The 16,133-nt window shown below is 48.6% G+C and overlaps 1 protein-coding gene across 1 annotated transcript in view; it reads left to right on the top strand.

The window, feature by feature from the left end:
* TCERG1L (transcription elongation regulator 1-like) overlaps nt 1-16,133 on the top strand; it is a gene marked incomplete at both ends in the record, with an annotated part of 40,404 nt that overhangs the window by 3,461 nt on the left and 20,810 nt on the right. Inside the window, one exon of the mRNA XM_008935663.1 lies at nt 9,834-10,022. Coding sequence (XP_008933911.1) covers nt 9,834-10,022 — 189 coding nt within the window. The remainder of the gene's footprint in view (nt 1-9,833; nt 10,023-16,133) is intronic.

Here is a 16,133-nt window from a genome sequence, read left to right as displayed (position 1 = left end):
TGGGTCCTTGCACAGGGAGTGTTCTTGTTGGTGTGTTTGAGAAGGTTTTCCCAGGAGATCTTGGAGAACAAGCCCTTCACCCAGCCTCCTGCGAGGGAGGGAGCAGGAGATACGGGTGGGGATGTGTTGTCATCCCTTCAAGAAGTGGTTCCTGAGTGGTGGGAGAGCACCCAGCAGCAGGGAGGGGGGCAGGGGAGCACCCCCAGTGAGGGCAACGACCCCCTGGGTGTTAAGTTGGGATGGTGGCTTTCAGCTTACAGCCCTTGCAACCCGTGTTTGCTGCTGCTGGCTGGAGGGTGCCTGGGAAATGGAGGTGCTGGGTCCATGTCTCCTGTAACTGGGTGCAGGGTCCCGTGTGGCACAAGCTCCAGCACTTGCTGCTGCTCCAGGGTGATGCTAAACTGAGCAGTGGGTGGGCACTCAGGTAGAACCTGGAGTGTAATACGTCACAAGGGCATGGAGTTCTTGGAGTGGGGCCAGAGGAGCCCCAGCAATGCCCCGAGGGGGGAACCCCTCTGCTGGGAGCCCAGCAGGAGAGAGTTGGGCTGGGGCAGCTGAGAGGAGAAGGCTCCAGCTGGGGAGACCTGCTGGGGGTGCCAGGGCTGAAAGAGCCTCATCAGGAAGCTGGGGACAAATATTTTATCAGGGTCTGTTGGGACAGGACAAGGGGGGATGGTTTTAAACTAAAAGGGACAGATTTAGACTAGAGAGAAGGAAGAAATGTTTGCTGCTGAGGGTGGTGAGCCCCTGTCCCAGGCTGCCCAGAGAGGTGGTCGCTGCCCCATCCCTGGCACCATCCCAGGGGAGGTTGGCCGGGGCTCTGAGCACCCTGCTCTAGCTGGGGATGTCCCTGTCCCTGCAGGGGGGTTGGATGAGATGAGCTTTAAAGGCCCTTTCCCACTCAAACCAGTCTGGGATTCTGCAGCAGTGATCATTACTGGGCTCCTTGCTGAGGACCATGATGAGCAGCTCAGCTCAGGGGCCCGTGCTGTGAGCAGGTCAGCTCTGTTCAGAGCCAGGAGCTCTGCAGGGAGACCCTCAGCCAGCAGGGAGCAATTCCCACCCCCACCTGAGCCAGGGCCAGGCCACCACCAGCACTGGAAGCTCATGGAAGCCAGGGCTGTAAACCTCACCTGTGGGTTGCTGGAGAAACACCCTGGGGAGTTTCTGGGGGTTCACGTGGTGGCAGCTGCTCGGCAGCAGTTTGGAGGCTGGTGGCACTTGGAAAATGGAGCTTCAGTGGGTGGTTGGGTGTGTGGAGCCTTGGTGCTGCCTGAGAAAAGGGAAACTGAATGCCTGAGCATCAGCTTGCAGCTTAAAATGTTTGACAGCTGTCAAATATATATATTGTTTTATTTTTAATGCACATTTCAGCATCCAATGCATTTTCTTGCTGATCTGGAGTGTCGTACTGGCCCTGGTAGGATGGACACCTCCAGCACTAGCTGCTGAGCTGGGCACTGAAGAATTCCCTATGGAAAGCCCTTGGTGTTCCCAGAGCTCTCCTTCAGGAGCCCTGGCAGAGCTCAGAGTGCTGGGAGGAGACGCTGGAGAGGTGGAAACCTCGGAGTGCTCTTCACCTTCAACCAAATTCCCACAGCAGTTTTGTCCTTTCCAGGCAATCCAACCTGGAATGGAGACTGGCAGCATTTCTCAGGGTTGGTTCCCTTGAAGGAAAAGTCTTAAAAAGGGTCTTAAATCAGATATTTTCTCTCCCTCTTTTTTTATTTTGTGTGGAATGATTTTCCAGTAGGAATTTCCCTCTGCCAAGTCCCAGTTTCCCTGCAGGCACTGCCTGGCCACAGCATCTCGTTGCTCTACAGCAACATTTTTGCTCTTTCATCCACTGGAGTTGAAATCAGAAATGCCAGAGTGGAGAGCTCATGAATATTCTTTCAGCAGAAAATGACCCATCCTACCTAGATTAAATTTTGGGTCCTTCATCTTAATATCTTCTAATATCCTTCTCTTTCTTTTAATCCCACTGACCTTTACAGAACTGGGCCAGTGTTTTTCATAGCAAGTATCAGTGTTAGAATTTATATGCAGATACAGATGTACGTTTAGATGCAGTTTTCCTGGTAACTTGGAAGATCTGAAATGTTACAAATCGAGGGAAAAAATGTGGTTGCTTTGAGTTAAATTTGGCCTCCATTTGCCTATGGTTTTTAACACTAGAGAAATACATGATAAAGCACCTTCCGAATTTCCTAAACAGGCTGTATATTTCTATCTGAAGCCCATTTGTCTTTATAAGGAGTCAGGTTTGGGCTCTCCCAGACTGGATTCTCTTATATTTAATGTGTGTGTGTGCTCGGGCTCCCTGTTTGTGAGACAAGAGCAGCACTGCAGGAGCCTGAATAGCCCTGAAAGGCCACAAACCCTCTTGATTTGGGGAGCGTTGAGGTGCTGCAGAGATGAAAACTTCATGGAGTCTCTGGGAATGCTTGACTTGAATCACAGCCTTTAAAAAGTTTTGCTTATTATTGTCTGTGCTTTTTCACTGCTCTTCCTGTTGCCTACCCAGATCCAGCACAAGGTTTAACCCACTTAAGAGAGAGATTTTGTATTTTTTTTCCACTTACATCTGGTTTTGTTTCTATAATTTAATGTGTTGATGGGAAAGGTCATTCTGACTCTTTCAGAATATTGCCCTCCCTGCCCCTAAGACCTCATTATAAAGAAGACCTGATCTTCCAGTGATCTTCTCTGGTTTGTGAGGTGTTTTTGTTTCTTGCATGCGAGGCACAAAGTGAGCTGTGAGTGGTGCTGCTGGCAGGCTGGAGTTTACAAATGGAAAAGAGGATAAGTGTTTTTGCCTCCCTTTGGGCTACAGAAGATGGGGATGTCGATGTGTTTCCCTTGGCTTTGGGGTAAATGTGCCATTTAAGCCAATCCATGGCTTCACTGTATTGACTGAGAGATGCTGCTTCAGTGGCTCAGCAGCTGACTTTTCAGACTGGGTGTGATTTAGGGAGTGGGGCCAGCAGATTCTCAGTCATTCATCTTCTGCCAGTGTCCATCCTGGTGCTTGAAGGTAGCAAGGCTCTATAGAGGGATCTGGGCAAGTTGGATTGATAGCCCAAGGCTGTTGGGATGAGGTTCAACAAAGCCAAGTCCCATGTCCTGCACTTGGGTCAGCACAACCCCCTGCAGTGCTCCAGGCTCGGGGAAGAGTGGGAGAAAAGGACCTGGGGGGTGGTCAACAGCGGGCTGAAGATGAGCCAGTGTGTGCCAGCGTGGCCACTAACACCCAGGACTGGCTCAGCACTGGTGTGGCCAGCAGGACCAGGGCAGGGATGGTCCCCTTGGACTCGGCACTGGGGTGGCTGACCCTTGAATCTTGGGTTTGGTTTTTGACCCATCACTCCGAGAATTGAGGTGCTGGAGTATGTCCAGAGAAAGGCAGCAAAGATGGGGAAGGGTCTGGAGAATAAGTCTTGTGCAGAGCAGCTGAGGGAGCTGGGGGTGCTGAGCCTGGAGCAAAGGAGGCTCAGGGGAGACCTTCTGGCTCTGCACAGCTCCTGACAGGAGCCTGGAGCCAGGGGGGGGTCGGGCTCTGCTCCCAAGGAACAAACAATAAGACAAAAGGAAAAGGTCTCAAGTTGCACCAAGGGAAGCTGAAGTTGGATATTAAGAAAACCCTCTTCCCTGGAGGGTTGCCCAGGGCTGTGCCAGGCTGCCCAGGGCAGTGGTGGAGTCCCCACCCCTGGAGGGGTTTCCAAGCTGTGGAGATGTGGGGTGAGGGACATGGGTCACTAGGCTTGGCAGTGTTACATTAATGGTTGGACTCCATGATCTTAAAGGTCTTTTCCAGCTGCAACAATTCTATGATCTGCTCTTCTACCAGCGTGTGGGACAATTTATAGAGAAAGCAGAGACTTCAACCTTTAAATTCAGGGAGCATGTGCCTCTATTTGGCTGTTCAGAGTGAGCTGGCAGCAGATCCCTCCAGAGAGGAAAATCCAACCAGCATCTCCTTGGATGTGCTGAAGCCGGGATGTTTGTTAGGGCATGCAGCAACAGGACCAGGACTGAACTTATCAGTTCAGTTTTGAACTCAAAGAGGGTAGATTTGGATTAGATATTAGGAAGAAATTCTTCACTGTGAGGGTGCTGAGCCCCTGGCCCAGGCTGCCCAGAGAGGTGGTCGCTGCCCCATCCTTGGAGCCATCCCAGGTGGGGTGAGGTGAGGCAGAAACCACTCAGCTCTTTTTATGGTATTTCTCCTTTGCAATGGTTCCTCTTCAAGGAGGGAGGATCAAGCACTGACAGTCACTGCAGCCTATTGCAGCTGCCTTCTTTTTCCCCACAATTAACAGCTGTCAGCTTTAATTCTGATAATAGTCTAATAAAGAACTGCCGTCTAAATGACTTCAGTGTGCAGACTCCACAGATGAAGGGAGAGGGAATAAGGGATCATAAACAATAATTCACATTTCAGTTGCATTTTCTTCCTTTTGGAGCTGTTTTTCCCTTCCTCTGTGGAAGCAGTGAGAAGTCCTGTCCCAACAGGTCTTGCTCAAAAAAAATCTGTCCCAATCTTCTTCATAGGCCCCCTTGAAGTACTGGAAAACCACCAGAAGGTCTCCCTGGAGACTTCTGCCTTCCAGGCTGCCCAAGCCCAACTCTCATTTGGAGTTTACAGAAGTGATCTAATCCAAGACATCAATAGCACCTTCCACTGGGTGATGAACATTCACCTTCACACTCTCCTCAGCATTGCTCTCCAGATTCTCCACAGGGCGTGCAGCTTTCTGAGAGCACCACTATGGAATGTTTAACATCTTGCTGACAGAATAAATTATGACTGTGTTATGCAGGAATCTTGGCTGAGTGTTTCAGTCATTGTTTTCTTGGTGTGCAGTAGGAAATTGGGGGGAAGAAGTCGGTTTGGTTTGAGCTTTATTGTGGTAGTGTTGGATGGACTGGATGATCTTAGAGGTCTTGTCCAACCATAATGATTCTCTCTCCTGCTGGGCTCCCAGCAGAGGGGTTCCCCCCTCGGGGCATTGCTGGGGCTCCTCTGGCTCTGCTCCAGCAGGTCCCTGGCTCTGCTGGCCTGAGGACCCCAGGGCTGGACCCAGCTCCAGGCTGATGCACTCTGCTGGAGCTCTGCACCACCCCCAGGTCCCACACTGGAGGACTGGACCACAGGAGCTGGCTGGAGGTGGTTCCATGGTCCCCCAAACTCTCCCTTGCAGGCTGCCGCTGCCTTGGGCAGCATCTCCTGGGATTCCATGAGCACCCCTGGAGCAGAGGTCTGACAAGGGGGATGGGCTCCCAAGGGGTGTGTTTGACCAGCAGCTGGGGCTGTGCAGTGCTCGGGTGCAGCCAGCTCAGGGGCAGAGGGGCTGGCAGCAGTGTGGGGCCTGAAGAGCAGCACTGTGCCTGGGGGAAACCCAAAAATCCAGGGATACGGGCAGGCAGGGTGTTGGGGGTCAGTTGGCTCCTGACTTTAATTAAAGAGCTTGCTTGATGTTGTGGAAAAGTGGGGATGGCAAAGACCCCTCTGGGTGAGGCTGAGGACCTCAGCAGGGCTCACATGTGGTCAGTGTTGAGCTGGGTTGGTGTTTAAGTCTTTATGGCTTCCAGAGCACACACGTTGAACTCAAACCCCTTGGAAGTATTTTTTCTTTTAGACACAGAATCATAGAATTGTGTAGCTTGGAAAAGACCTTCCAGATCAATCCCCACATCTCCATGGCTCCTAAACCCCTCCAGGGATGGTGATTCCACCACTGCCCTGGGCAGCCTGGTCCAGGGCTTGACAGCCCTTTCAGTGGAGAAGTTTTTCCTCGTGTCCAACCCAAACCTCCCTGGTGCAACTTGAGGCTGTTTCCTCTTGTCCTAGTGCTTGTGACTTTTGAGAAGGGACCAGACATGGAAAAGATTCTGGATCCTTTAGGAAGCTATTCAGTGCTTGCTGTGATTTTATTTTTAATTTGATTTTTTTTGTTCTTCTGGTTGTATTGAGTTCTGGTGCCCATTTCCAGTGCTAAAATACCAGAGATTCACGTGGGAGATGGCACTGAGATGGGGGGTTTGGTGGTGGGAAAGCTTTGGTAGAAATCAGATGCCTTGTGGCTCCATGTGCATTCCCCTGGGTAGGGGCAGACCAGCACGTTGCACTGGAAGTCCAGTTGTGTTGTAGTTGCCTCTTTTGGCTATTCCAGGCAAAAAAAGAAGAGGCAGCCAGGTCAGTGTCTGTGTTGGGTCCTTTGGTCCTCACCTCCTGATGCAGAAGAGCTCTCGTGGGCTGCAAGGATGAGCCAAACCCAGAGATTCACTGGATCATTTAACAAAGTCACCAGGAACCACGTTCTGCTTGTGTGTGTTAATCCTTCCTTTTTTTTTCCTCCAAGACAGATGAAAAGTTCAAAAGATCTTTAACCTCCTTGAGTATTTTTTTTCCCTTTATTTTTTTTAATGTGGGTCTTTGAGGAGAGATATTCACAACCCTTTGGTAGAGATGTTTTCCTGCAGGCAAGTCTGAAGACAAGGACTGAAGACTGTAATAATCAAGGGGAATTTAAAATTCATAATGTTGTCTGTACAGTGAGTTTTCAGAATACTGATTCCTTTTTAATCTGGAAGGGAAGGGCTTGGACTGCTCTTTTTGGGCAAGAGTGCATCCTCACATCTCTCAAAGTATTAGTAGCCTTTACTTCTGTCTTGATAAATAGAATAATTTCTATTCTTTTGGCTGTTTTGTCTTCAAGGAGGAAAACCTCATGGTTTCACTTTTTAACGTGTTGGACAACGTCAGTGGCCCAAAGTCAGGATTTGGGGTTTTGTGTCTGGCTGCAGAGGCAGCAGGTGAATGTAGAGGGGGCACTGGTGCAGACTGGGGGGACCAGAGGCGTTTGGTGGAGTTTGGAGAGGATGCTGAGTGTGCTCTGTGCTGGACAGGGCAGGTCTGGTGGGTCTCAGCAGGGCTGGCTGTCCTGTGCCCATGGAAAAGAGAGAATTGAAGGCCTGGAGTGAGGGATCAGAGGAGTGGTTTGCCTGCCTAAAGCTGTCCAGGGACCATTAAAACAAGGGTGATGTACACAGGGTTATGGCACTGAGATGCTGGGAGTTGTTCATGCTAAGGGTGGATTTTAGAATATTTACAGCTGTGGGTGCCTCATCCCTTCAAGGCCAGGTTGGATGGACCCTGGAGGAACCTGCTCTAGCTGGGGATGTCCCTGCTCCCTTCAGGGGGTTGGACTAGGTGACCTTGAAAGGTCCCTTCCCACCCAAAGCAGTCAGGGATTCCATGATTCTAATCTCTTCATTGCTTCTTCAACTGCTCTTTGATGGCTTCACATCAAAATGTGCTGCCCATGTTGGATGCTTCCCCCTGATCTGGTGGGGCTGAGGAGGGCAGAGCTGGCAGGCTGGGCAAGGGCATTGAAACAGGATCTGTTGTTTCAGCAGAGAACTGCCCAGGGTGTAGCAGGACTTGGCAAAAGCAGAGTGGAGGAAATCACTGCTAGGAAAAGAAATCTGCAGCATTTTCTTCACAGAGGAGTGTATTGGTGACAGTGTTTCACTGCTGTTTCCAGGGCATGGGATTCAGAAATTCTTGTAAACGTGGGGTGATTAATGATGATGCCAATAAAAAACCCTTTCAAGGAGCTTTTGGAAATAGAGTAAAATCTGATTTGTCTCTGAGCCCTTCTCTCCAGCTGAGCTGGGGGCAGGTGACAGTCCCCAGCTCTCCACGACTCACGTCCTGGGGCAGCTTCCAGTTGCTTGGGCAAATCACATGTTGTCACAGAGACTGATGGATTACTGAGGTGATTGTTTAGTTGCCTACAAAGCAGGAGAGTGGGTTTGAAGCCCTGTTCTTGCTCTCCTCTCAAGCATTAACAATTATAGGGATAGTCCTTCCTTCGTGGAATTATTTAGCAGGATGGAGGGAGGTAGAACTTCATCAAAAGCAGGGGAAATCACCCAAACTTCTTTCAACTGACTGATGCAACTTTAATAAGGGGATTGATGAAAGTTTAATAAGGATGCCCTGCCTCAGGAACGTTCCTCCTCTGTGCTGGTGGAAGACTCCAGCTAGCCAAGAAACTGAGGCTTATTATTTTGCTGCTATCCTGGGCTCTTTGGGGAAATTACATCTTCTCCGAAATAAAAGGATCAAATGAGAAGTAAACAACCTTGCTGCTCATGTAGCCTGTAGGAAGCCAGTGGAAAAGGAGTTTTTCCAGACAATGTTAGTTTTCATAAGAGTTAGAGGAGCTGTTTTGTGGGTTTTTCCCAGGCTCTGGCAGGTCAGGTGTTTAACCCACCAGTCTGTGCTAGGCTTCAAGTGGGTGAACCAGAAACTTGGATTAAACATTTGAATTACTTGGACACAGATTATTAATTCTTTTATTTCCATGGTGACTGGATAATCTGGTTTTTGTCTATCTGTGGCTGAATGATCAAAACTAAGATTTTGGGGATTTTTTCCTCTGTGCCTGTTCACTAGTGCCCGTGCAGATGTTTGATGTGGATTCTTCTTGGCATTGCCAAACACAGCAGAAATAATGGAAGTCTTTCCTGAGGCTTCCTGAAAATATTTGGTTTTCATAGTTTATTTTTTTTTGGCAAATAATGGTCTATGAAGAGTTAGGAGCAAAGCTGCCAAAAGTTTAGTAGAATAGCCTCAGGAGACCCAATTAGCTACAACCAAAGCAGAGTCCCTTCCAAAACCACTGACCTGCTGTTTCCCCAACACCAGCTGGGGCTGAGCCAGCACTTGGTGTCTGAAGTCAAAGCTTTAGAGATGTTTCAGGCCAGAGGAGGGTGGAGGAGCCTGGATGAGATGTTCCTGGTGGAGATGCACCTAGAAAAAGATACCTTGCAAACTCATGGAATGCCTGAAGTGAGGAGTCTGATCAAATAGTGTTTTTTTTTGTTGCAGAGCTACAGTTGGCTCTTATTGCCTGAAGGATTTCCACATGAACTGAAAACATTTGCTGAATGACATAATAAGCTAATGATTGCTTAATTTTTGGATGCACAGCTCAGTGTAGAGAGCAACAGCTGGTGTTTGTCAAATTAAGGCTTTCTCCTTAAGACTTTTACCACTCATTTTCTTGTTTATTTAACATATTTAGCCAAGATTGAGCTCTGAAGGTCTTTCCCCTAAGCTTGTTAGACTGAAAGGTGAGTGTTGCATAGACTAAAGAGCCTTGATTTGGGAGAGCTCTGAGTTCCTATGGAAAAGGTCCCTGCAGGAGATGTATTCAGCATGAAGGATACTACTATGTAAAACTTATAAAACTGTGGGGTGTGTGTATAATACAAGAGAACAGCCCAGAAACATCAGGTGGTTAATACTGCAAGTACCCAAAAAATGCAAATTTGAAGTTAGACAACTTATATTTTGGAAAAAAAAAACAGAATAAGGGTGGTTTTGCATCGTTATGAAGCTGTGGGAGCTGAAGAAAACTCCAACCAATGTGTTAATATTTCACTTCTTTATTGAGATTTTTTTTTTTTAATGTAAATTTAATAACCTTGCCCAGTTTATAGATGACTCACTGGTGTCTTGTCCCTCGAGGTTCCCATGATATCTTCACATATATGCGGTTTTAATAGCTAAAAATACACCAACCCAAAGCTAGGAGTCTAAGGATAAAAAATTAGGAACAGGGCTTTGAGAATCCTTAGAAAATATAGAATACAATATATAGAAAATCTCCTGTCTCACCAAGGGGACGTGGGAGCAGCAGAGACCACGTGGGGAATGCTGCAGACCTGGGTTCCATCCTGTGGGGAGAACCTCATCCTGGGTGAATCCCCTGGCTTCCAATGACCCCTCAACCCTCTTGTGTCTCCCCTGTCCCCAGGTGGCTGCCAGAATAGCCTTAAACCTCTCGGGGGCAACCAGACCCTGGCGTTGGCCACCACAGCCACCACTGCCATGGTGTCGGTGGAGCCTGAAGCTCCTCAAGGACCTTCGGTGCCCAGCGTCCAGCCCTGCCACCTGCTGACCTTCTCCCCCATCAGAATCCCACTCCTGGCTTCACCTTTTCCAGGTAAGGTCGCTCCTGGAGGCACTCGTGAGCAGCTTCTCATTTTTTATTCCCTTTTTCTCCCTCCCTTCCCCTTTTTCTCCCTCCCTTCCCCTTTTTCTCCCTCCCTTCCCCTTTTCCTCCCTCCCTTCCCCTTTTCCTCCCTCCCTTCCCCTTTTTCTTTTCTTCTTTTCCTTTCTTTTCATGAGAGTTAAGCTTCTGAGTGTGAATTTTGTTGTGTTTTGGTAAATACCCCGGGCATGGAGGTGGCATTCTTGTAATCTGGATTTAAAGTGTTTTGGATTTTTTTGTTTGTGGGTTTCATGCCAGGTTTAGATGTGGTTGCTTGCTGAAAAAATTGCTGTTTTAACGTGACTTTGGGTGAGAACCTTCTGAATGTGGCAGCTGGGGAAGCACTGGGCACCCCTGGTTGCTCTGGAGGTCTGATTTAGAACCTTTAGGGTAATTCTTGAAACTGTTCATCCTTTGAATGCTTAAGAGGGTATTTGGAAATGTTATGTAGCAATTAAGAATTTAAATTATGGTGTATTTTCCCTCTTTCTGGTGCTTGAAGTTGTAACACAGCGAGACTGAACGTTGCAGGAGAGATGCAGTTCTGGCTTTGGGTGCTCAGGTGGAATTTTCTGATGAGAAATGTTTCTCAGTAATTATTGTTCCTGATGAGCAGGCGTTAGAATCACCCAGCTAAGTGTCTGCCAGGGGCGTATGGCAGCGGTTTTTGGGGAGCCTGAAGAGCAAACTGAGCCATAAAAATAAAGGTACAAGTCGTTCAGGCTTTGTCAAGAAGGGTTGATGCTGAAATAAGACCTGAAGGTGCAGTGAGTCGCTGCTGCAGGGCCAGGAGCTGCTGGTGCTTCCTGCAGAGTTTTATTTGACCCACAGAAACTTTTTTACCTGTTTTAGAGAAGAATCCAAAGGGGGTAAAAAAAAAATCATTCTTTCCCTGTGCTGAAAAGCAGAATTACATCCAGATGTGTCATGCCCTGAACTGGGGCCATGTGGGAGGCTGGACTTGTGATGTACAGCTCCAGAGTGAGCTCAAGTGGAGCCTCTTGGGCACGATGGATATTTGAATGTGGGATGTTGTGGATATTCTACTGCTGGGAGGCTCAAGCACGTCTATAAGGGGCTCAGCCTGCAGTGACAAACACGTCAGGCCATGATAATTGTTGCCTTCCTTTCGACTGGGTGTATGATAGGCTATCAAACATCACACTTTGAGTGCCTGAGCAATCATCCTATTATCAATCATTCGCGCTAAACCACACACTTCTGGGTGCTTTCTCTCACAGAATATATAGTAGCATTTTAGAGAAGAAAGCTTGAAAACGCCAGGTCCATGTGCAATAAAGTGGAGCTCCAGCTTAGCTGTTTTTCTCTATTAATCACCATCTCTGGAGGGAAGGTGCCTTCGCAGAGGCTGACATAAAACACTTTTATGAAATTCCTTTTTATTGTGCTGGCAGAGGAGAGGACTCAAAGGTGTTTGGTTTAGATTATCTTTGTCAACAGCAGCTTGATGAACAGGTTCTCCACCAGTGCCAGGCTGGGTGTGGGGTGGGAAGGAGCATCTGGGTGCCCTTGGGGCAGAGACTACTCTGCAGCTGGGCTGGGATCCTCTGGATGGGTCTGGGAAGAGAGAACCAGAAATGCCTGATAGAAGAGGGGTGAGGGTCTCTGTACATGCTCAGGAAGGAGCCAGGCTCTTGATAGGTATCAGTGACAAGGAGCTACTGGAGAGAGTCCAGCAGAGGCTCTGGAGATGCTGAGGGGCTGGAGCATCTCTGTGCCAGGACAGGCTGAGAGCCCTGGGGCTGCTGAGCTGGAGAGGAGAAGCCTCAGAGGGGATCTGAGCAGTGCTGAGCAAGAGCTAAAGGGCCCCAGGGGGCAAGAGGCTGGGGCCAGACTCTGCTCAGTGGTGCCCAGCCACAGGCCAAGGGGCAACGGGCACCAACTGGAACCCAGGAGGTGCCACCTGAGCAGGAGGAGAAACTTCTTTGGGGTGAGGGTGGAGCCTGGAGCAGCTGCCCAGAGAGGCTGTGGAGTCTCCTGCTCTGGAGAGATCCCAAACCTGCCTGGCTGTGACCCTGGGCACCCTGCTGGGGGTGAGCTGCTGGAGCAGGGGGGGTGGGATGAGATGATCTCCAGAGGTCCCTTCCCACCCCTCCACGCTGGGGTTCTGGGGTTGAGTGAAGGTGAAGGAGAAGCACCTGCAGAAGCTTTGAGCCCAGCCCGTGCTCACTTAGGCTGCCCCTGCCTCTGCTGCTGAAGCACGTTGGGTGAGGTGCTGAAACTGAGTTTAACTCACAGGAAAAACAATGAAGGGCAGCTCTGCTGTCAGAACTAAATGTCTCTGCTGCCATATCAGTGAATGCTGGGGGAGCACCAGGAAAGGCTCAGCTGATGCCCAGGAATCCCCAGTGTGGGGCAGGTTTATAACCCCCGTGTCCCCTCAGTTAAAAGTACCCATGAAATCACATTAAATGTGACTTTTGTTCTCCAGGAGGAGCACATCATGGAGGGGCAGCTGCATTTTTCTTGATCTGTGTCTCATTTGTAAAGTTACTGTGGTAATTAATGAACTTTCCATGTTCTCCTTGTCTAAAGCTTATGCGAGGCAATGTGCACGGAATGGGAATGAACTTGGGAAACCAAAGATTAAATAATTTCTAGCTGAATTCTCCATGTCAGTGGGTGCCTGTGAGGCTGAGCGTGGTGTGCTGGCTTGTACACTGTTAATTGATTACACTGGATATCAGATTTTTGATACTACCTCGTGCAGGGCTGTGTTTCTAATCGCAGTGATTTGTTCAGTCAATAACCTTACGATGGAGAGTTTATTCCTAAGGAGGCCTTTTCCTAGGGTTAGATTTGCAGCCTTGTGGCTCGACTCGTTAATTTCTGCTGGTTAATTAGTAAACTTGGTGAGGAATGGCAGGTTGGGCTGGCAGGGGGAGGGTCCAGGCTCCAGCCAACGTCCTGCCTTGCAGAGGATGTTTCTTGGAGCTCCCTTGATGCAAATCACAAGGTCACGTGGATCAAGGAGAACTCGGAGCTCCCAGATTCTGATGGTGATTTTTACAAGTTCATTTCAATGCAATTTATTTTGCATTTTGTGAAAGAAAATCAGAAGTAGAGCTATAACAGCATATGTGGGGTATTTAGGGAGTTGAAAATCTTTTGTAGCCCTTTCCTGTGTGGGATGCTGTGGAGGGTCCCTGCTGGGTTTTTGGCCCTGGGGATGAGCAGACAAGGGTGGGATGTGCTGGGTGAGAGGATGGTGGAAGTTTGCACTGCCCTTGGCTCTGTGATGGGAGTAGTTCTGGAATCATTCTTGACATTAGGCATTAGTTTGGCACCATGCTGATTGTAGGGATGTTTAATGATGAAATTAATTCATGGCAAAGAAGAAACTTCAAATACCCTCTATTTAAGGTTAAGGAAAATATGTGTCTGTATGTGAAGTGGTTTGTGATCCTCTGGAGGGCTGAGGTTGGATGTTGCAACATAATGCAAAACAAAAATACAAGCAAGGCTCTGACCAGAGTCCTTCCTAGAATAGGACATGAATTTTTTGCTCTTAATGCTTCTGGACTTGAGATTTAAACAGTTAACATCCATTAAAAACCAGAAACTCAGCTGGATTTCAGTGTGGTGTGCTCACTGGAGTAGACTGATAGTGCTAATCCTTGTCGTGGTGCAAGGCAGGGTTGAAATGGAATTCCAGCATCATTTCCCTCTTGGGTTTGGGTTTGTTCACTGCTTATGCAACTGGAAATTGTTGTTCCTGACCTATAAAAGATGGTTTCTGCCACTGCCCTGATCCAGAGCTAGCACGTTATTCCTCCCTGTGCTTCAAACCCATGTTGTTGGTCACATTCCTCATGGACTGGAGTGTGAGAAGGCCACCAAGTGCCTGGTGTCCTGACTCCAGCTCAGGAAGATCTGCTGGGGCTTTGCTGATGACATGAATAGATATCAGGTGACATCTTCAAATAGGGAGTAGGTGTTTGAGAAGGCTGAAAAATCTTCAAGTGCTTGTGTGTGGTGTTGCAGAAGGACAAAGCTAAATGCAGACCAGAGGTGGTGTGGGAAGCTAAAGGTGCCTGGAGCTGGTGAGGCTCTAGGGTATTACAGAAAAAGCTGAAATTAGAATACAATAATTAATTCAAACAGACTTTTGACTTTACATTCTCTATTCTGGGAGCTGCTGGTGCTGGCTCCTCCAGCCGTGCCCCGAGGAGATGCAGTTTGGGGTCCAGGGGTCTGGGCTTCTGTTTCCAGCAGCTGGAAGGAAGCTGCTGGAACTGCACTCTGCTTTTCTAGCCTGGTTTGGTTACTCATTCCTCCTCTGGCTTTTTGAAAAAAGGGAAAAAAAGGTGTGGAAACACCTGGGTAACACCAGAGGGTTTTGCTCCTGAGAGCAGCTCCATCAGTTTGTGCAGGAATGTGACACTGGAGATTTTTGCAGATGAAAACTGGTGCCTCTCAGACTTGATTTCTATCTCCAACCCACTGGTCTCTCCCCATTCCAGACCAGCCCTGTGGTGATCAGTTCTGTAGCAGAGTTGTGAGGTAATTTGTACCCTCTCAGACACACTCTTCCATTTCTTCTCTGCCAGGAGGTAGAATTCTGTCTTAATTCATTTCAGCGTTTTCCAAGAAACTCAGCCTGATGCTTTTTTTTGCGTACAAAAATCCCATTTCTCCCTGATGCTTCTTGAACAAAGTTAAACGTTCCAATTTTCTGTTGTTGACAGGGTCTGGGATGTGCTTGTGCTCCTCTAGTGAGGTTTTATGGGGTGTAACACGGTGCCTGTTCCCATTCCCCTGCGGGGAGCTCTGCTGCTGCCACGCTGGAAGGTGGAGTGGTGGTGGCAGCCCCTTGGAGAACGTGGCCAGAGCAGTTTTCCTACCTTTAAACTTTAAAGAAATAAGGTCTGTGTGCTGCCTTCCACCCAGTGTGTAGAGCAGTGCCAGCAGAATGCTGACCTGGCCCTCTTCTAACGATGAATATCCCAATATTGTAATTAGACTTCCTTCTGGAGGTGGGTGAGGCTGTAATTATTAGGGGCTGCTGCAATGATAAAATTAATTCCTCGGCACTCCTTTTGGTGTCATTTAACCTTTTGGTGTCATTTAACCACACTAGAGCCTCCAGTAGAGGTCTGGTTTGTGGTCAGCCAGCGTTTGGTCCATCCCTGGGGAGAGGGATGTTCAGGGTGGTCATGTGGAGCTGCAATGCTCACGCTGCACTTATCCACTGGCAGCTGCTGGAGGATAAGATGGAGTTATTTTAGCTTACATGATGGCTTTAGGTAAGCCTCAACCAAGCTGGAGATACAATTATCAGTCCTGTTGGCTAAGCAAACATGAAAACATTGGCAGCTGAGTCGTTCCTAAGCTGTTCACTGGAACACAGAATCCTGGAGTGGCTTAGGTTGGAAAGGACCCTGGAGATCATCCAATCCAACCTCCCTCTGGTGGGCAGGGACACTCTCAAGTAGGTTGCTCAAGGTGACATCCAGCGTGGCCTTGAACACCTCTAGGGTGGGGACATCCACAGCCACTCTGGGCAGTCTATCCCAGAGTCTCACCACCCTCAGACTGAAGAACTTCCTAAGTTCCAGTCTGAACCTGCTCTCCTGCAGTTTAAGCCATTTCCCCTTGTCCTGTCGCTGCCACTCTTGTGCAAAGTCCTCTCCAGCCTTCCTGTGGCTGTGTGAACACTGTTGTGGATGGCTTCAATCCTTAGTGTCTGCTGGGAAAATATTACCAGATCTTCAGTGTGAGAAAATACCCTTATCCCTGGGAAAGAAACCCTGGAGCAGGGGGAAGCCAACAGGGTGGATGTGGCTCCTGGACTTGGTACCTGGCACGGAGATCTTTGGGGTGCAGCTTCTGGTTTCTGAGTTTTGCATCCCAAGAAGTGCTGGACCTTTTCTAGCTCATTTGTTAAATGATCCTGTTGCTCGTCCATTTTCTAGCAAATGTCATGATTTCAGTTAAATTGTTTGTAAGTGGCAAGTGGGTATTAAAAAAAATCATGTTTCTTTGAATAACTCTAAGCTCCAGCAGTTTGGACTAAGGCATGATGGAAAAGCTCACGGGCAA

This window comes from Merops nubicus, unplaced genomic scaffold (assembly GCF_000691845.1).
Source record: "Merops nubicus isolate BGI_N331 unplaced genomic scaffold, ASM69184v1 scaffold6282, whole genome shotgun sequence".
Classification (NCBI taxonomy): Eukaryota; Metazoa; Chordata; class Aves; order Coraciiformes; family Meropidae; genus Merops; species Merops nubicus.
Note: the sequence above shows the minus strand (reverse complement) of the source record. Positions and strands in the feature narration are given on the sequence as shown.